This window comes from Dendrobium catenatum, unplaced genomic scaffold, assembly GCF_001605985.2.
Source record: "Dendrobium catenatum unplaced genomic scaffold, ASM160598v2 fragScaff_scaffold_1220, whole genome shotgun sequence".
Classification (NCBI taxonomy): Eukaryota; Viridiplantae; Streptophyta; class Magnoliopsida; order Asparagales; family Orchidaceae; genus Dendrobium; species Dendrobium catenatum.
In genome coordinates this window covers 569,140-589,254 of record NW_021319682.1, presented here as the reverse complement: position 1 = coordinate 589,254, position 20,115 = coordinate 569,140, and the positions used below count along the sequence as shown (strand labels likewise).

Sequence of the window (20,115 nt, the reverse complement as noted above, 5' to 3'; positions counted from 1 at the left end):
GGTAGTAGTCGGGTAAGTTGGCTAAAGAGCCACAGACCCCCGACAACTCGGGTCGGGTTGTATCACCATCTATGTGTTGGTCTCAAAGCCCGACCCGACCCGACCCGATTCGAATTTTCTTACTACGAATCTACTCTCTTCCTGTGAATTTTCTGGCATATTTCTTTAGTGATGATCACACCGTGTTCTGTTATCTTCTGATGCCATTGGGATCTTTTGTTTTCCTTTTGATAAAATAGCAGAGTTTTGGAGTGCGGATTTTAGAGAGAAATTATTTAGATTCAGAAGCATCATCCTCTTTCTACTTCCTTCCAACCTCCGCTAAAGCTTCAGGTATAGCTTGGAAAGGATTTTACAATAAGTGAGCTCTTCATCCAATTTTTTACTGGATCTGTGAAGGATATTAAGATTTTGTTTGAGATATTTTTTATTATTTTTTGAAGAAGATTTTTAATAAAATATTAATTAAATTAGAAATTCTTATATCTAAAAATTACTTCTGAAAATAATAAAAATATTATTACAAACGAAACCTATAAGCTCACTCATCCTCAAGCATTTAGGTATTCCCCGAGCTATCTTGAGAGAGAGAAAGAAAGAGAGTTGCATCAATTCATCATTTTGATCTTCTCTGTGTGTCTAAAATTATTAAATTAAAAGAAGAAAAATAAAAAAGAGATCATTAAGTAGAAGAGTGAAGACTCGCATCTATATAAAGACATGAATTTTCCCATATATCTGTGATTATAAAATTAAAGTCCACTAACATTTCCGTTGAATCATTTTATTTACACTCTATGCTGGAATACTTGTTGGACGTGATTACCTCAATACAATTGGTGAATACAAACTTCTAGCTGAAACTATCTCGTTGTTCTAACACGATGCTTTAATTACTGTTTTCATAGGTTATTTGTCACATCCATATTATGTAATTTTAATTATTAACTGCATGATTAGTAATTTATTGTCTGAGAAAATTTTCTATTTCTTTGTTTTTCATCCAAGGGGATAATTTAGGCTTTATTTGGGACGATTTCTTACTGCTTTCTAAAATAATTTTCTAGTATAAAAATTTTTTGTTTCAATAATTTATGTACTAGAATTTTTTTTTTATAAACCAATAAAAAACTTATCCCAAATAAAACCTTATTATCTAATTTATAACTTTTTAACAACTAATTAGACCATATGTTCATAATTATGTACATCCCATCTAAAAATTTGGATAAAAAATTTAAAATTCTAAAATGTTTTGTATCAAAATTTATCATGCAACTCAATTTATCATGAAGCAATACCTCAAATCAGGCACATGTAAAATCTTACAACACTTGAAGATGATTATCATTTATAAGTTATGCAACACACTACAATGGTGGTAACCAAATATTTGCTTTGCAAGATACATATAGAGGGGAAAAAACATCATAATTTGTATGAATATATATATATAAATATATCCCTACCATGGGGGAAGGTCAAGAACCTTAAAATTAGGCCTCCCAACCTCTGAGGACCGTTGCTCGGGCAACTCGGTTGAGTCCAAGAGTGAAAGCTCCCATGCGAAGATCACAGCTATGGGTCTTACACATCTCCTTAACATACTTGAAACCATTAGTCATATATGTTTTGAGCTCCAAGTTCACCTTCTCTTCATCCCACATAAATCCTTGTATGTTCTACAAAAGGCGTGTTGTCGGTGTAATAATATAGTGTTTTTTGTTTGAAGGATGAAAATCCATCTTATATTTTCACTAGGTGAGGCCAATATCAGCATAAATGTAAAGTTAACACAATATCAGATATATAGTTACAAGGTGGGCACAAGATTAACTATAGAGCATAATATTGTAGCACAGACATAATTTTCATAGAGATAAGTGTTAGTTCGCTGTCTTCTATCATGCAAGATACAAGATCAAAGAGATGTGCATTTTGACATCTCATGGTTTATGATTGCACGCCCTTTAGTAGGAGAAATTATTCTATGCGGACATTAAAAATGCAGTCCAGAGATCAACCAAAATGTGCCACATTACCCCCTGCTCGATACCCGACTCGATACTGCTCGGTACTGCGGCTTGGTACACGACTCAGTACTGCTGACATGGTGCATTTTAGTTGATCTCCGGACAGTAAACAGTGTTCGGCATTCACACATAATAATTTCTCCCTTAGCAGACGCCTTCCCTGTGGGTGATAAAAAATAATTCTACATAACTTATAATTTTTTGTTGGTACTATAAAACCAGCCACCTTATTGTCAAATCCATAATGACATTGTAGAACCAAAATTCCCTAAACTAAAACTAGGTTATATGGCCTTATCATAATATTATATTCAGCTGATTTTTGGGCATTTCCCGCAATTTTAGTGGAACTATAAGACCTTACAACAACTACTACTACTACAACATCAAGCCTTTATACCACTACGTGAGGTCGGCTACATGAATCAATTTTCTCCATTGGAACTATAAGACCCTCCTTCTAAAATAATTTTCATTCAACATAAAATGTTCATTCCTAAAATGTTAACCACCCCTAAAATGAAATTAGATACAAGCCACGAAGATATTTTTAGATAGGAAATGGGTCGAGTCTTAAAAATAGCCCTTCACAGACGAAAATTCATGTGGGAAAGGGTAAGTGAATGAACTTAATACAGAAGGGAAGAGGAAACTACCTGAACCCATTCAAAATAACTCACAGTGACTCCACCTGAATTTGCAAAGATATCGGGTAGAATAATTACACCTTTCTTTGATAGAATCTGGATACAAACAAGCAAAAAATTTAGTAACATAAATCTCAATAATACTCAATAAGAAAATGTTATAGAATACGGATAGCCTTTTAACCCCAGACTCCTATGGGAGTTAGAACTGAGGAATTTTTCAAAATGGACAAAAAGTCTGATTGAATGCTGCATGAGAGACTTAAAAAACCAACCTCATCAGCCTCTGGATCTGTGGGATGATTGGCTGCCTCAATAATGAATTTAGCTCTAATGTCATTTGCATTTTCCCTTAAAATGATAAGAATTTCAAGTCAAATAAAGAAAACCATTTTACAGGGAAGATTATATACAAAACTCTTCCAAGTCCAAATTCAAATGAATATTGAGAAATTTGCAATTGAGACGATTATAGATAATTTAAATAAAAATATAAAAATAATGTTCAGGTTCCCTTTTTAGGTCCCAAAAAAGGCATTTTACTGCAGTCCACATGCCATGAGAACTTTATCGTTGGGAAATAATGAAAGAAATGAAAAACGAACCTGTTTATCACACCACCAAGTGCAGCTGGAATAAGCACATCACAGTCTTCAGTTAACAGTGACTTTGGATCAAAAGCTTCTCCACCACTGAAACCTTTAATCCCACGATTCTCTAAGGCATGTCTAATTAATTTGTCAATATCCAGGCCCTTAAGATTTTTAACTGCTCCACTCGCATCACTAACTGCAATAACCTTCCCTCCAAATTCATTGATAAGCTTGGCTGCCCAGGAACCAACATTTCCAAACCCCTAAATTGTCATGGAAGTATTGAAAACAATTTGAAAAGAAAAGAATCAACAACTGGATTTATCTTATACATGAGAAATTGACTGATATGAAACACTTGTAGATCTCAAGTATTTCCTATCATCTTCGAAAAACAGCGAGAAAACTCTTCCAAACTCCAATAAAAATCAGGGAAAACAATAGATTTTATTGCAAGAAATCAACTAACGGAAGAAAAACAAACAAGATATAAGTGATCCTCAATTTGAGAAGAATATCAATCTCTCCCAAATCTCTAGACGCTACTAGAGCCCAAAAGAAAATCTAAATCTAAGATATCTCAAATTTCAGCCAAATTCAAGAAGCCCTAACCCTAGGAAACAAACTATTTAATGCATACAAATCAAAAGGAAATCTCTAAGCAGTCCCTACATTTAATTTCCCTCCTAAATACCATTCAAAAACCTTCCTAAATGGCTCTATGAGGATTGGCGGTTAGACACGCGTACAGGAAAAGGCGGATTCTTCCGCCTCTGTTCCGCTGGGCCGGTCCCGCATGGATTGGATTGGACCGGTCTAACATTGACCTTTCCTTTTCATCGGCTTATTTACTAAAAGGATGTATAAAGTTTAGTTTGAGGGAATTGGAGGGATGTAAATGTACTTCACAACTTCATATTGGGTGTATTGTTCCAATGTAATTAACAAATAATGAATTTGCCAAGAAAATATGAACTGTATTTTTTCAACAACAATCCCACATCTAAACCTAGTGAAAAAGAGAAGATTTTATTGGATCAGCTTTATGATCTCCATATCTCCTCATAGGAAACATAAACTTTAGCTCTCATCAACCACCAGAAAAAACAATATATATTTTTATTGAATTCCTCTTAAACCAAAGAAGCGGGGGAGAACTAATTTAAATTTAATCCCTTTAACATTTTTTTTTTCTTTTTCATTTTCTCCTTTCAACACCTTCAAACCAAACGGAACCTACGAATATTGATCTTCAACAGGCAGATAAAAAAAGTCAAAGTATTAGCAGAGAATACTAACCACAACAGAAAACAATTCCAGAAAACCAATGAAACGATCCATCATAATCTAATATGTTATAATAAGAGTTTCTTTCCATCGAATTCATAATGAGTGTATGGATCAAATAAACCAACTCTCCTATACATTTGGAAGCTATAACTGAATCCCAACTTCAAATAAAACTATAATTTTCCATTGTAATTTCATTTTTCAAAGTTTGTGAAAGAAACTATAAAATAGAGAAACCAGTTTATAATTAAACATGAAACTTATAGACATCTAACAAGCAATCCGTTCCCTACGGTTTTTTCCCTCATAATTGTAGCTATTTTACTCTCTCAAGAATATGCAAATCACGTGTGTTTGGTGGAGCCATCAGTAAAAGGTATTCCAATGCAAGAATAAAACAAACCTGTATAACAAATTGCTGATCTGAGATGCTCTTTCCATACTCTTCAAGTAAAGCTTGAGTAGCAAATAGGACTCCCCTTCCAGTAGCTGCATCTCTACCCAGAGATCCACCAAGGTCCTTTAAGAGAAAAAATCGAAGGAGAATGAGCACATTTACACAAGAACAAAGTAGCTTGGGGATAATGCACAAGGAAATTTGGAAGGACTTGATATTATTACACACAAATCGAGATGCCTCTATATGTAAACTCACTCATCCACCTGAGCATCCTTATCTCTATAACACTTTCTTAATGTTATGCTTCTCTTTCAGTGTCCAACATTTTGTGTCATAAAGCATTGTAGGTCCGCCATCATCTTATAAAATTTTCCCTTAAGTTTGAGGGGCACTTTTCTACCACAAAACAAGTTTGATGCATTCCTCCACCTCAACCATTCAACTTGAATTCTACTAATAATATCGTCATCTATTTCACCATGGCTTTGAACAACAGCCCCGAGTTATCTAAAACGTGCACCCTTTTTAATGATTTCATCACTCAATATCATAATCACACCAATAGATCTACTCCTATTAAAATTACATTCCATATATTCAGTTTTGAATCTACTCAAGCGAAAATCTTTGGACTCTAAAGTTGACCTCCATAACTAAAGTTTTTCATCAACTCTCTTTGTAAAGCATACATGAAAAGTACATCATATTGCAAATGTCTAGTAAGAACATCCATGACTTAAGCAAAAAAATATGGGAGGAGCACGACCAACATTACTCCAAAATAATAATAATAATAATAATAATAAGCATGATAACTAATATATATTGAATAAATATCTTGAGTTGCACAAATCAATACATTAGAGAAATATGATTATTATTTCATCCCGAAAAAATGCAAACTCCTTAGACACCAAGCAGGAAAAATGAAAAATAACTAAATATGGATAAATTAAAATCACTCAATAAGGCTCCTAACAAGGATCACAAACGGGGAGAAGTTCATGTTTTCCATAAAAGCCTAACCTTAAACTAATTGATAGAAAAGAACAGCACTTCAAAATAAAATAAAATAGAAATATGTATAACCTTCGATTTTAAAACCCCAGACACAAAGTTTCAGGTAAAATAGAAATAGGGTATGGAGCTTGACTACTTGAGCTTCTTGTCACTGGAGTTCCTAGTCCAAAAAAACTACAAATAACCCTAACTGAGCCAGCGGATTGAATCCTAACGGTAGTTATCATCGTCTGCAGTCCTCAACGTCGTCGAGCCGATGATCCTTCGAATAACCCTATTTATTTAATAGAGACTTATTCGTTGCATTAGATGATGATTTCTTAAAAATATTTGAAGTAGTAATTTAAAAACTCTGTTCGACTATTTGTTCCCATCTTTATAATCCAAATTCTTAGATTGGGTCATAATAATTTACTACCAAAATGATTCAATCATATCATTGAGATAATTTAAATGACTAATAAAGTATCAAGGATATAAAATTATGAATGGCATTAGTAATGCCAAAAATCTGATTCTTTGATTAATCAAGACAACTCATTGGCTGAATATAAAGTCAAGTAAACCCATGAATTTTAGAAAATATCAAACACCATAGCTTATTTAGTTGGGTTTTTCTCTTTCAGAAATGACTCTGCATCAGCAAATAGGCGTTTGAATGGATATTTTGTAGGTGTAGCATGAGAAGTTAGCTACCAAATATTCTAGTGTGAAACTGGTTTCTAATAGCCATTTTAAAACAAGTTCTTGTAAGCATTTTATAAAACAAGTTGGTCAAATATGAAAATATCATCCAACAAGTACCCTCAGCTCTTTTAAGGGAAATATTTTGGAATGATAAAGCGGCTCTACGGGCATCTTTACCGAGCAATAAATGTGTCATTTATTTTTCTTACAACATCTGCACCACAGGTGCAATCAAATAGCTACAGCTACCCAAAAAAAAATCTTACGGCAATTTTCATAGAGCAACTTCTCAACCCTCTATATCAACACAAACAATCAAACTAAATAAGCCTTATGTCGCACTCTTGGGTTGTTTCATTACTGAAAGGTATGAATGTGCATGAATAATGATCAAATAAAAATAAAATCCTATAGATTGCAGCCCCTTCTTGATCTTAATTTCAGATCCAAAAATCAATAATTTTGACTGAGATTTGGCAGCTCAGAAATCAAATTGATTTAAAAGAAGATGATGGACCAGCTAAGCTGGGTGGACAACGGACAAGGAGAAAGGGGGGTCAAAGGGGGATTAATTACTTACCATAAAATATCAAAATTAGGAGGGATTAGGAATGTTTACTTAGGGAAAGAAGACTGATTTGATTCGGAGGAAATTAGGAAGGTTTGTTTTGGAAAAGAAGACTGATTTAATTGGAAGAAAATTAGGGATGTTTCTTTAGGGAAAGAGGGTTGATTTGATTGTGAGGGAATTACGAAAGGTTTAGGAAAAGAGAGATGATTTGAATTCAGATTTGAAAGAAAATTAGGAAGGTTTATTTAGTGAAAGGGGGCTTATTTGAATTCAGATTTGAGAGGAAATTATTTAGGGAAAAAAGGCTGATTTAAATTCAGAATTGGGAGGGAATTTAGAAAGCTTATTTAGGGCTAATTATGTTGTTTTATTTTCAATATGTGATTTGTGTGTTGCTGTAGTTATTCTTTGAAGTTGTTTCTAATGCGCCTAGGGTTTGTTGAGAGCCAATCAACCTCTCGAATAGTAGATCAACTTGTATCTTGTTTTGTAGTGCCTACATCAATAAAATTAGCCCATAATTGCTTTCTATCTCATTGATTTATGCTGCATTTTCTATTCGTTATTGCTTCGTAGAGATCAGATTCCTATCAAATGACTAAAAAAATAGCATTTGGTAGGGCCTTTGTGTGCGTGCTGAAGTGTCTAGAAAGGTGAATGAAATCCTTTAAAAAACAAGATTTTCAAGGAGGTAATTACAACTATTAATCCTGCAAAAGTCATATAAGCTCCTGACAGTTCGCACAAATCTCTCACTACTAGGAGGCATTTTAAAACACAAACATGATAACCACATACATGGAGTGCATATAAGTAAAAATAATGCAATTTGGTAGACTTGCAATGACCTACAACATAATATGAGTAAAAATAAATACATGCTTTGGCACCAAATGAGCTTTTCCTGTCTAATTCAGGTATAGGATTTCAATTATACGCTTGCTCTCTCTCTTTTTGGGTTGACAAATTTCTACGTACTTGCTGATTAGTGCATTGAGTATCATGAAAAAGTTGAAAATTTTGAAGGGAGAGTAACAAATAAGCAAATCCATATATTTACAGAAAACTCGAGACACTTGAAAAATGACCATATCCTATTTGCATTTACAAAGCTACCATTAGCCTACTTTTAAAAGTTATTAATGAAATGATATATATATATATATATCAATGGAATGTTCTTCAGAACACAAACATGAAATGCGTAAAAATTATATAGGGCATTTCTATTTATAAAGTGGAAAAAACCTCTCTTCCCTCGAAGATAATCATAATAATGACAAACAAAATTGCAAAATCAACGTATACTCAGAGATGACTTGACAATTCTGATGGTGCAATTACTTACGATAGGTTTCCCTGTTACAACTGCAGGAGAATAGCCATGAAATTTAGAGTATTCATCCAATATCCATGCCATTGTCTGTTTCAAGTTTGCAAAGAACAGAAATGTAAGCATTGCTAAGTATTAAACATTTAAGTGATAAAAAAAAAAAAAACATTTAAGTGATATGCAAAAAAGGAGAAAAATCCAATGTTGTTTACAGAAACCTGTGGGTTTGTTCCCATATCTGGTGCTGGTACATCAATATGAACTCCAATCAAGTCATGTATCTTTTGTGTGAAAACTCGGGTTAATCGTTCAAGCTCTGAAACACTTAACTCTCCCGGAGCACATCCTATTCCACCTTTTGCTCCTCCATAAGGGATATTTGCTACAGCAGTCTTCCAAGTCATTAATTGTGCTAGGGCATTTACTTCATCTGGGTCAACCTACATTGGCATATAATTCTTGAATGTTAAATTCAAATAACATTTGAGCTCTAATTATGAAAATGCAAATTAATAATGGCATTAAAAGAAGAACATGTGTTTTAAGCTGAGTAGCCTAATTGAAAGAAAATCACAACAGATGAACCAACCTAATAATCTGTGAACTAAGCACCCAATAAGAAAAAAGATTTTAAAAGATATGATAGAACAGTATCACATGTAAGTATAAAAAATAAGATAAATAAGATTATTAGAGTTACTTAATGGAACACGGAACTACCCATTTTGATCATACAATTTATACCATAACAAATGAGCTGTAATGTCAGCTGCAAACATTTTGATCTCCCTTTGTATAGGCGGCATGTTAGCAAAATAACTATGCACAACGATATGGGTGCCAACTAATCCACTTCATAAGCTCCTGAGAAATAGTAGCTTAAATCTTGAGTTTGAACCTCACTGCTATAATAAATCTTATCATGTGGATTTTGGAGTGGCAAAACATAACTATACAAAAGAATGTCAAGCACACCATGCATTTTTCAAAAGCACCACATGGCAAGAAAACTACAATTACAGCTGAATAAAGGCATGAAGCAACATGCAAATTGGTTCTATTCACCAGGACAAACAAATAGCAAAATATAAGCCTTGAGGTATAACAAACTTTAATTTAGCAGTCCCCCTAATATATTTCATTGCTTATTTTAATTCTCTGGGCTGAAAGCTAAGACAATCCGTATCTCATCTAGGCTAGTGCATTACATTAAAAATGTAGTCTAAATCTAGTTAGGCTTAATTTAGGCTTGATTTGACTAGAAATTATTAGAATTTACTTCAAAATATAATCAGAGCTCAATTGGTCATAGTTTGATTAGAAAAAAAAAAAAAAAGCATACTTTTTTCTTTTTTTTTTACGAATTGGAATTGGATTTAGTTCCTTTTAATTTGGTTTAGCCTTATTATCACAAGGTCTTTATTTTTAGTGGAAAGGATTTATAACTTTAGTCCAAGTTGTTAAACAATTACTAGATGACAAACTATTACAAGATGACATCATTTGGAGAGGGAAAAGAGTATGATTCTCTTATACTTAACTGGAAATTTTTCTTGGCCACTCGCAACACCAATTGGAAGCTTCACAATGAACCTTAATTCACGGCTATTCACCCTAATATCTATGACTGGCTCCAGAAATGTTTTGGCATTCAAAATCAGTCAAAATTTCGATTTTGGAACTTTTCTTCTTTTCTCCCTTAAACTACCAATCAGTCCAATTGTTAGGTGAGGCAACGATGTACAACAAAACTCTGAGAGACTGTTATTAGCTCCACACTTCTTCAAAGCTTGGAACCAGCCTTACTTGCTTTCTTTGACAGGCTATCTTAGATCACTCTTTGATTTCCTAGATTTATCTATGGACGATTAAACATACTTCAATTTGTATTCCTACATTCATAGGTTCCTAAGTACCCTAGCTTATGTGCCATTGGGATTATCTTAATCAAGTTGTACACATGAAGAGCTAGTCTTTACTGGCATTTTTTTAATTTTCTGTTAAATTTCCGACATGCATGGTTAATTATAAATCTTATTTAGTTGTTAATTTATTAAAAAACTATTAAAAAAAATTGTGGTTATAAAGCCACCATTGTTGGTCCAAGCCTGAACCGAGATAAGTTGAGAGTTGATGTTAAATCATTTAACAGTTCAAAATTTTAAGTTAAAATTCTTAGAATGACTATCCATAAAGCCAGCCCCAAATAATTAAGATAAGATTAATAATGATTGTCAAGATCTCAAAAACTCTAATCAAACTATATAAAGAAATACCATCAAAAGTCCTGGATTAGATTCGATCAAGGTGATATGGTTGTCTGAAGCCTAAAGCACTAGGTGAGATGCTAAGCAAAATAGCCATTTCACTTATGAGGAATACTATTGGGGAGTTTAAAAAGATAAGCTAGCGCAAAAAACATGTTGGATAATATAACAAATATTTAGAGTTCATAGCATTCCAAATTTTCAAAATCTAATTATAGAGATTTTTTTTAACAAGCCACCTAAAAGCAGGCTTAAATAACTTGAAAGAGTAATGCACGTTTGTTTGTCGCATCAATAACATAAGGTAATCTAATTTTAAATATTATATATTATATTTTTTTATCTTACTACATCACTAGATGTGTATTCCATCATCTCTTCCTTCATCTTCATCACCATAGACTCATCCTCTTCATCCTTAATATAAGCTACTCAATTTACTCTAAAACTTGAAGCTTTTACACTTATAAGTGATATAACATATTTTTTAGTATGCGTCCTTATTTCTCCAACTCCTAATGCTCATTCCATATCAACTTATGTCAAATTCTCATCGTCAAAATCTAACTCATCTTTCATATTTAAAATATTAGCATCCATCTATCCAATCATATAACATGCTTGTCTCACTGCCCAAGGCCCTAGAGAACATCTTAGTTATGGTATTCGCATGGGAGATATGCAAACTGCTAAATCCTCACCTAACAAAAGTGACTAGGCCAGCGCCAACTTGCCTTTATCACCAAAAAGATAAACTGCTCGAGTCATCAATGTTTACTTCTATTTAATGTACTTTGAAAAATGTTTCAATTCAAGTGACTTCTTCAGATACTTCAATGCATTCGTGAATGTTGTCATCTACTAAGCAACATAACTGGTAGATAGAGGAGTAATTCATGAATGAATGCTACCAAAGAGGATGTTAGACATTATTTTTCAGTGTTTGGGAGACAGTATAACAACCTAGCTTGATGAGCCATGACTACCACATCTTTAAAAATTATGCAACACAGCTTAAAAACTAATTAAAGCCTCCACCATTGTTGGTTTTAGACCAAGAAGAGATTAGTTTGGGATAATTATGCTAAAATTCATAAAATAATAAATTTATAGCATTTATTGAAGGAAATGTGAAAGGAATATACTTAAAGTGATTTAATCTGTATAATGATTGCTAGAAATATACGATTAGAAAGGAAGATTCAATTAGTGTTAAATGATCAGAGCTGAAAGATAGTGTTAAATGATTAGAGAGTAAACGGAATCGTAGACCTAAGCTAATATGCACAAGTTGTTAACAAAGGTACGTGCATAATAGGTTTAACACAATATGTAACACTGCAGAATTAAATGAAAATTGGGATTTCATAAAGCCGATCTCAAATTGGTTGGATAAGGGTAATGGTGATGATGATTTAAAAGCCAATTCTAAGCAATTGTGTTCAGTATTGAAGTTGCCCAAATCTAATTTTTAGATCAAACTAGGGATAATTGATACTTTCAACTAAAATTAATTTTAAATCAGATTTGATCAATTGAATTTAATTTGATAGGTAATTGGTTTTTATATACTCTTACTAGAATTTGATTTGTTTTCTAACCATTTTGTTATCCTACTTGTGAGGATAGACCATTACTACATATTTTCAGTTGATAAGTAAGCCATATGCACTAGGATTATGTCTATAAGTAAACATCTTAACAAATCAGCGGATGATTATTGGATTGATTTTCTTTTAATTTTTCAAGATTTCTTCCCTCTTCTACAATATAAGCCATGTTATTATGATAAACTTGAGAACTGCCTCAAATTTTCATGTAAACTTTCTTAGAAGTCCAAGAATACCTAGAAATTTTTCTCATCCCATAAAAATAATTTTGGAGTTTTTTTATTCTTCCTAGTAAACTTTTTGGTATAAATCTAGGGAAGATGGCAAGCACAGTCCCTTAAGAGCATGTTTGTGACTATTGAGGTATCCTGCGAAGCTGCTAAGAGAGGCCAAAGGAATGATTTATTCCCATACTTTGTGTCAAGAAGTATTACAAGCATTGTTTAAAATTGTGCAATATAAGGCTCGTCTTGCGTAATTCCAGTGAAAAATGCTTCGAGGCTTACGCCTCGAGTTTTTTTTGTGTTATATGATGCTTTTATGCAATTTCTATATTTAAGAAGCTGCTAAGAGAGGCCAAAGGAATGATTTATTCCCATACTTTGTGTCAAGAAGTATTACAAGCATTGTTTAAAATTGTGCAATATAAGGCTCGTCTTGCGTAATTCCAGTGAAAAATGCTTCGAGGCTTACGCCTCGAGTTTTTTTTGTGAGGCTTGCGCCTCAACTTGGTTGAGGCCCGCCTCACCTCACTGGCGTGAGGCTTACGCCCCACCATATATATATAAACTTACATAAATCCTAAAGTAAAGCACCGAACAAATCACACTTTGTGCGCCCCCAAGTCATAGCACCTTCCTCTCAAATGCCTCAACCTCCAGCTCATCACCTTCACCACAACCACCACCGTCATATCCGCCGTCAAGCATCACTTCAAAGCCGCATACCACCACCACCTCTAAAAATTTTGGAGTATTAATGTCATCTTTATGCTGATGAAAAACATTTAAGAAAGGAAGATGCCTGAAATAAATGAAGAAGAAATATATTGTGAGGCATTGGACTCCACAGGATGAGACAAGGGAAAGATCAATTTGTTATAATGACGACTCAAATAAAGATCCCTTCAATGATGACAATATAGATGATTTTCTAGTTGTTGCCAACTTTTTAGTATTTTTTTGAAATTAATTGTGGATGAGTAGGAAACCAAGAAAGAAAGAATTTGAAGTTGAACTTAATATTATATGATGCTTTTATGCAATTTCTATATTTAATAATTTTTTACTCATGAAATATTTGTATTTCAATTATATTTCATGCAATTTATCACTAGCCACTTTACGTCTTATGCAATTTTTTGTTAAATATGTCATTGTGTAACTTCATAGTTCAATAGAAAGATAATATGTCATCTTTTAACATATTATTTAAGTATTATATACAATTTTATTTTTAAGATTTATTTGCACTTAACGCAATTTTTTATTTTGAGGCTCACGCCTCAAAATGCTTTGAGGCTTGCGTCTCGCCTCACGAACAAAAAATGCCTCAATACTTATATACGCAATTTTAAACATTGATTACAAGAATAACATACATGATACTACTTGCAAACTTTGGCAACAAAATTTATTCTTACACCTATTAAAATCCTAATGATAGAAAAATAATTAATCAAGAATAACATACATGATACTACTTGCAAAATTTGGCAACAAAATTTATTCTTACACCTATAAAAATCCTAATGATAGAAAAATAATCCAAAATATCATGCAACATTCGTTTATATGTTTGCTTAAGGATTATAATGTTGCAATTCTAGAGCCCTACCTTGTGTTTTAATAATCAAAATGGTATTGATGCTATCTTCTTATTCCTACTTTATATATTGCATATTTTTTCCTGCGTGTCACTAACCTTTTCAGATACAACATATACTTAACAAAAGCAAAGAATCCAAACTCAAGATAATATAGCGTTAGTACATAAGTCAGTCTGTGTTTTATAGAGATTGTACTTTTTATTGTTTGAGTCATTTTATGTACTAGTGGTATGTTGGCAAGGGAACTGTGCACATACGCAAGGGGAGTAAAATTGAATATTTGAATTCTTTTGTTAACCGTACTATACAATCTAAATCGTACTATACGATTCAAATCGTAACATGTGATTTGTTCAAACAGAAATTAATTCAAATATTTGATTAAATGATATTAAATTAAATTAGGCTATAACTAATCGTATTGTACAACTACCACATCGTACAAGACGATCAGCTATTTTGAGAAATCCCGCCGTTAAATCTTAATTACTTAAATTAGATAAATTTGAGATTTGAACTATGAAATGATCATACTGTACAAACGTTAGTTAAAATTTTCTGATTTAATTCAGAGAACTAAGAAATAGAATCTAATCAAATTATTATTAATGATTGTATTGTACAATAATAAATCGAATTATATGATTCACTCGAGAATTTTGTACGATCTGTGCATCGCACTGTACGATCTGTGCATCGCACTGTACGCTCTGTGCATCGTACTGTACGATTTGTTCATCGTTTTGTACGATCTGTGCATCGTACTGTATGATTTGTGCATCGTACTGTACGATCATAAGGATTAAAATTAAAAATTAGAATTTTTTTAGAGCCCACTTTATAAACTCATTATGTCTTAAGGGATAGTAGTTCTTGAGAGCTTCAGAGGTTTTTTTTCTATAAGAGAGCTTGGAGAGAGTTCACATCACAAAGGAGAGAGAGGAGGTGAGGTTGAGAGAGGAAGAGTGCCTTGAAAGAGTCAAGGGTTGTGATAGGAGTCACATAGTTGCTCAGGCTAGCCTGCACCTTAGTCCTCCTGTTGTGTTTGGTAGAGCTATTAGAGGAGAGCTCTAGGAAGAAGAATCTTTGGGTGAAAGACTCCTAGCCGAGGAGGTTAGCGTAGGCATCTCTGCAAGCCGGGAGGCGAAAGGAGAGATGACATCTTTGTTGGACCGAAGAGCTAAAGGAGGGACGACATCTCCGCCCAGTCGAAGAAGCGAGAGTAGAGAGATTCTTAAGAGTCTGTAAATGTCATTTTCCGCCTGTGGTAAGGGAGAAGGGCTTCTCTGCCTAGCAATGTGCTGAAGGAGTCTGAGTTAGTGCAATATCCAAAGAAGAGGGCCTTTGGGTAGTCTACGTAGTTCGATTAGACTAAACCACTATAAACCTGGTTTGCACGTTCTTACTTTTCTGTACTTTACTTTTCTTGCAATTATTCTACAGCACTCTAGTTTTATTTTGATTATCATTATGAAAGAGACTTCTAGTGAATGATCTTTGGTTAAACTTTCTTTTTAAAATTTTGTGTAACTTCATAGTTCAATAGAAAGATAATATGTCATCTTTTAACATATTATTTAAGTATTATATACAATTTTATTTTTAAGATTTATTTGCACTTAACGCAATTTTTTATTTTGAGGCTCACGCCTCAAAATGCTTTGAGGCTTGCGTCTCGCCTCACGAACAAAAAATGCCTCAATACTTATATACGCAATTTTAAACATTGATTACAAGAATAACATACATGATACTACTTGCAAAATTTGGCAACAAAATTTATTCTTACACCTATTAAAATCCTAATGATAGAAAAATAATTAATCAAGAATAACATACATGATACTACTTGCAAACTTTGGCAACAAAATTTATTCTTACACCTATAAAAATCCTAATGATAGAAAAATAATCCAAAATATCATGCAACATTCGTTTATATGTTTGCTTAAGGATTATAATGTTGCAATTCTAGAGCCCTACCTTGTGTTTTAATAATTAAAATGGTATTGATGCTATCTTCTTATTCCTACTTTATATTTTGCATATTTTTTCCTGCGTGTCACTAACCTTTTCAGATACAACATATACTGAGCAAAAGCAAAGAATCCAAGCTCAAGATAATATAGCGTTAGTACATAAGTCAGTCTGTGTTTTATAGAGATTGTACTTTTTATTGTTTGAGTCATTTTATGTACTAGTGGTATGTTGGCAAGGGAACTGTGCACATACGCAAGGGGAGTAAAATTGAATATTTGAATTCTTTTGTTAACCGTACTATACAATCTAAATCGTACTATACGATTCAAAGCATACCATGTGATTTGTTCAAACATAAATTAAGTCAAATATTTGATTAAATGATATTAAATTTTAAATTAGGCTATAACTAATCATATTGTACAACTACCACATTGTACAAGACGATCAGCTATTTTGAGAAACCCCGCTGTTAAATCTTAATTACTTAAATTAGATAAATTTGAAATTTGAACTAAGAAATGATCATACTGTACAAACATTAGTTAAAATTTTCTGATTTAATTTTGAGAATTAAGAAATCGAATCTAATCAAATTATTATTAATGATTGTATTGTACAATAATAAATCGAATTATATGATTCACTCGAGAATTTTGTACGGTCTGTGCATCGTACTGTACGATCATAAGGACTAAAATTAAAAATTAGAATTTTTTTAGAGCCCACTTTATAAACTCATTATGTCTTAAGGGATAGTAATTCTTGAGAGCTTCAGAGGTTTTTTTTCTATAAGAGAGCTTGGAGAGAGTTCACATCACAAAGGAGAGAGAGGAGGTGAGGTTGAGAGAGGAAGAGTGCCTTGAAAGAGTCAAGGGTTGTGATAGGAGTCACATAGTTGCTCAGGCTAGCCTACACCTTGGTCCTCCTGTTGTGTTTGGTAGAGCTATTAGAGGAGAGCTCTAGGAAGAAGAATCTTTGGGTGAAAGACTCTAGCCAAGGAGGTTAGCGTCGGCATCTCTGCAAGCCGGGAGGCGAAAGGAGAGATGACATTTTTGTTGGAGAAAAGAGCTAAAGGAGGGACGACATCTCCGCCCAGTCGAGGAAGCGAGAGTAGAGAGATTCTTAAGAGTCTGTAAATGTCATTCTCCGCCTGTGGTAAGGGAGAAGGGCATCTCTGCCTAGCAATGTGCTGAAGGAGTCTGAGTTGGTGCAATATCCAAAGAAGAGGGCCTTTGGGTAGTCTACGTATTTCGATTAGACTAAACCACTATAAAACTGGTTTGCACGTTCTTACTTTTCTGTACTTTACTTTTCTTGCAATTATTCTACAGCACTCTAGTTTTATTTTGATTATCATTATGAAAGAGACTTCTAGTGAATGATCTTTGGTTAAACTTTCTTTTTAAAATTTTTTTTAAAAGAAAAAAAATATTTGCTTTCTAAAAGTTAAAAAAAAAATTCTTATTTGCTTTTAGTTTTTACTTTGAGTTGTTTTATCCTCTTATGTGTCTGCATAAAGTTTTATTTTTAAGCAAAAGATGTTTGAAATATCAATTCATCCCCCTCTTGGTGTGCCATATGTACTTTCATATAAAAATATTCAAATCAAGAAAACATCATTGATGTTACTTAATTACTTCATGCATTACAACGTAGAAGGCACGGGATTTATATTCGCTTTTATGCATTGAATAAATACACTTTTTCTACAGGTTCTCTAGTTTAAGAATAAGAAAGAAAATTCATTATATTTAAGCCATAACAATTGTGATATGTTGCAGCCATTATAGAAAGTAGGAAATTTTAACAAAGACCAGAACTCTAAAAAAGAAAAATTAACCAACGCAACTTAACAACTACTTCATCACTGTCTCAGTAATTTACGGTCGCAAAATAAATAGGAATTGGGAAAAAAAAGGATAAAATATTAAAAAAAACATGTTTTAAATGAAGTAAATTGTTAAAAATTAAGACTTTTGGGACAGACAGAAATACCTAGATCAATACAGCGTTAAGCCGCACCCACATAGACCTTGCGGCTGTAAAAGCATTATAGCTTTCCACTCATTCTATTTATTTATTGTTCTCGTGCAACATAGCAAGTAAAGATACTTGCTAACAGTATGACTCCTTGTAGGAGATTCTTGCGCAACAGTCATCATTATTTTTAGATTAACACTAATATGCCTCTTCATCATAGTGCAAAGTGAAATTAATATAATAAGTAGAGAGCATATAAATCCGGACATAACAGGCAGCTTTAATTCTAACAGCGAATCATAATTCTATTGTAAAGTCTGGATCATGAGCCTCGCCTTAAGGTATTATATTTGTATATGATAATTGAAGATAATAGCCAATAAAATATACAGTGATTGTTCTTGCTTATGATCAACAAGAATATTTCAACCGAGAGAGAAAGTTAAAAGAATCATAAGCACACCTCAGGATGGTATCTGATTCCACCCTTCATAGGACCTCTAGCATTGTCATGTTGCACCCTGAATCCCACAAAAGATGCCAAGGTACCATCATCTTTGGGGATTGTGCACTCAACCTGTAAAAAAGTTATTAATATTGCTTAAGAAGCATGAAAACAAACAATATAGTTACGTAATATAATGGAAAACATGACAAAATTTTCAACATTAAAAAAAAAAAAACAATGGATTGATGAAATGCACCTAGGTTAAAGAGTTAAACAAAAACTATTACTGTGAAACATAATAATCTGATGAGTAGATCAAGTCCATTTATATATTTTCATTTTGAGCTGTCAAGAAATATAAAAAACGCAAGTTGGCCTTGAGAAAACAAAAAATTGGTTCTGAAAATACAAAATAGTGAGACATGAACTGACTGGTATGTGAGGCTAGAATCAGACTATTATAAAGAATGAAATGACGACAAATGGCTCCTAAAAAGAAACATTCTGAACAGAAGACATTCCATAGCCCCTAATTTGATAAAAAGGGTACAAAAAAATCTGAACAGAATGAGAAATGTATGCTTATTCTAAGGGTTTACAAGAAAAGTTCAACAAATCAATATCTGGCCAACTAACTTGTAAATAAGCAAACCAACTCGGGAGGCGAGTGGTGATTTTGGGAAAACTAACATGATTCAGCTTTTTTAGCTGCCTCACCTTGATCTCTCGAAAAGGGATGAGCAAACTCTTTTCCAGCTTCGTGTCCAAACCCAGCAGTTTGGCCGCTTTCTTGAAATTTCTACTTGTCGCAGCTAATGCGTTCATCTTTGTTTAGCAAGTAGACCTTAAAAAAAAATGGATGAGAATTAAATGCTAAACAAAAAAGTCATTAACCTTTGCATGACAACACTTGCACACTATGACAGCGTGTTGCTTACTCGAAGCTTTTGATACTTACCTTCTACTACTCTTGCCCAGTCCCCTTCTTTCCTCTCTAAAGATCAAAGCCTTTAATGAAAAGATCTCAATCAGGAAACAAGTAATTTTAATTGGAAGAAGGACGAGTATAGTACATGAGAGGCGTGCAAAAAAATATCAATGAAACCTAACCCTTTTTACAATAAATCACAGTAATTACCACGCTCATCACGTGTGTTATGGATTTATCTTCCAACAAAGTGAGTAAACAGCTAAACCTAAGGAAGTTAGGGGCTTTGTAGAGCTTGGTACTTAAAGTATCAAATCGAAAACAAGTCTCATCGAAGCACATTAAAGTTCAAGAAACATTATTCACACTCGACTCATTTATTAGCAAGAAAAATCCAAGAACAAAAAGCTAATTTCATAGTCATCAGATGAATCAATAGTTTCTCAATCTTTACCCACCTGATAATTTTGATCGAATAAGAAAATATTGCGATTTTC

At 33.2% G+C, this 20,115-nt stretch overlaps 1 protein-coding gene across 5 annotated transcripts in view; it reads right to left on the bottom strand.

The window, feature by feature from the left end:
* Window positions 1-1,266: 1,266 nt before the first annotated feature.
* LOC110101127 (glutamate dehydrogenase 1, mitochondrial) overlaps window positions 1,267-20,115 on the bottom strand; it is a 29,644-nt gene continuing 10,795 nt past the window's right edge. For 4 of the 5 annotated variants that reach the window (XM_028699161.1, XM_028699160.1, XM_028699162.1 and 1 more), the window contains 9 exons: window positions 19,408-19,534; window positions 18,706-18,819; window positions 8,793-9,014; window positions 8,590-8,664; window positions 4,967-5,083; window positions 3,286-3,536; window positions 2,956-3,031; window positions 2,690-2,776; window positions 1,267-1,682 (listed from right to left, as the gene is read on the bottom strand). In XM_028699161.1, the coding sequence (XP_028554994.1) occupies window positions 1,497-1,682; window positions 2,690-2,776; window positions 2,956-3,031; window positions 3,286-3,536; window positions 4,967-5,083; window positions 8,590-8,664; window positions 8,793-9,014; window positions 18,706-18,819; window positions 19,408-19,515 (1,236 nt within the window). In that variant the 5' untranslated portion in view covers window positions 19,516-19,534 and the 3' untranslated portion in view covers window positions 1,267-1,496. Of the gene's footprint in view, window positions 1,683-2,689; window positions 2,777-2,955; window positions 3,032-3,285; window positions 3,537-4,966; window positions 5,084-8,589; window positions 8,665-8,792; window positions 9,015-18,705; window positions 18,820-19,407; window positions 19,535-19,648; window positions 19,699-20,115 lie in introns of all 5 variants that reach the window. The other variant, XM_020828916.2, reaches the window with a different exon arrangement.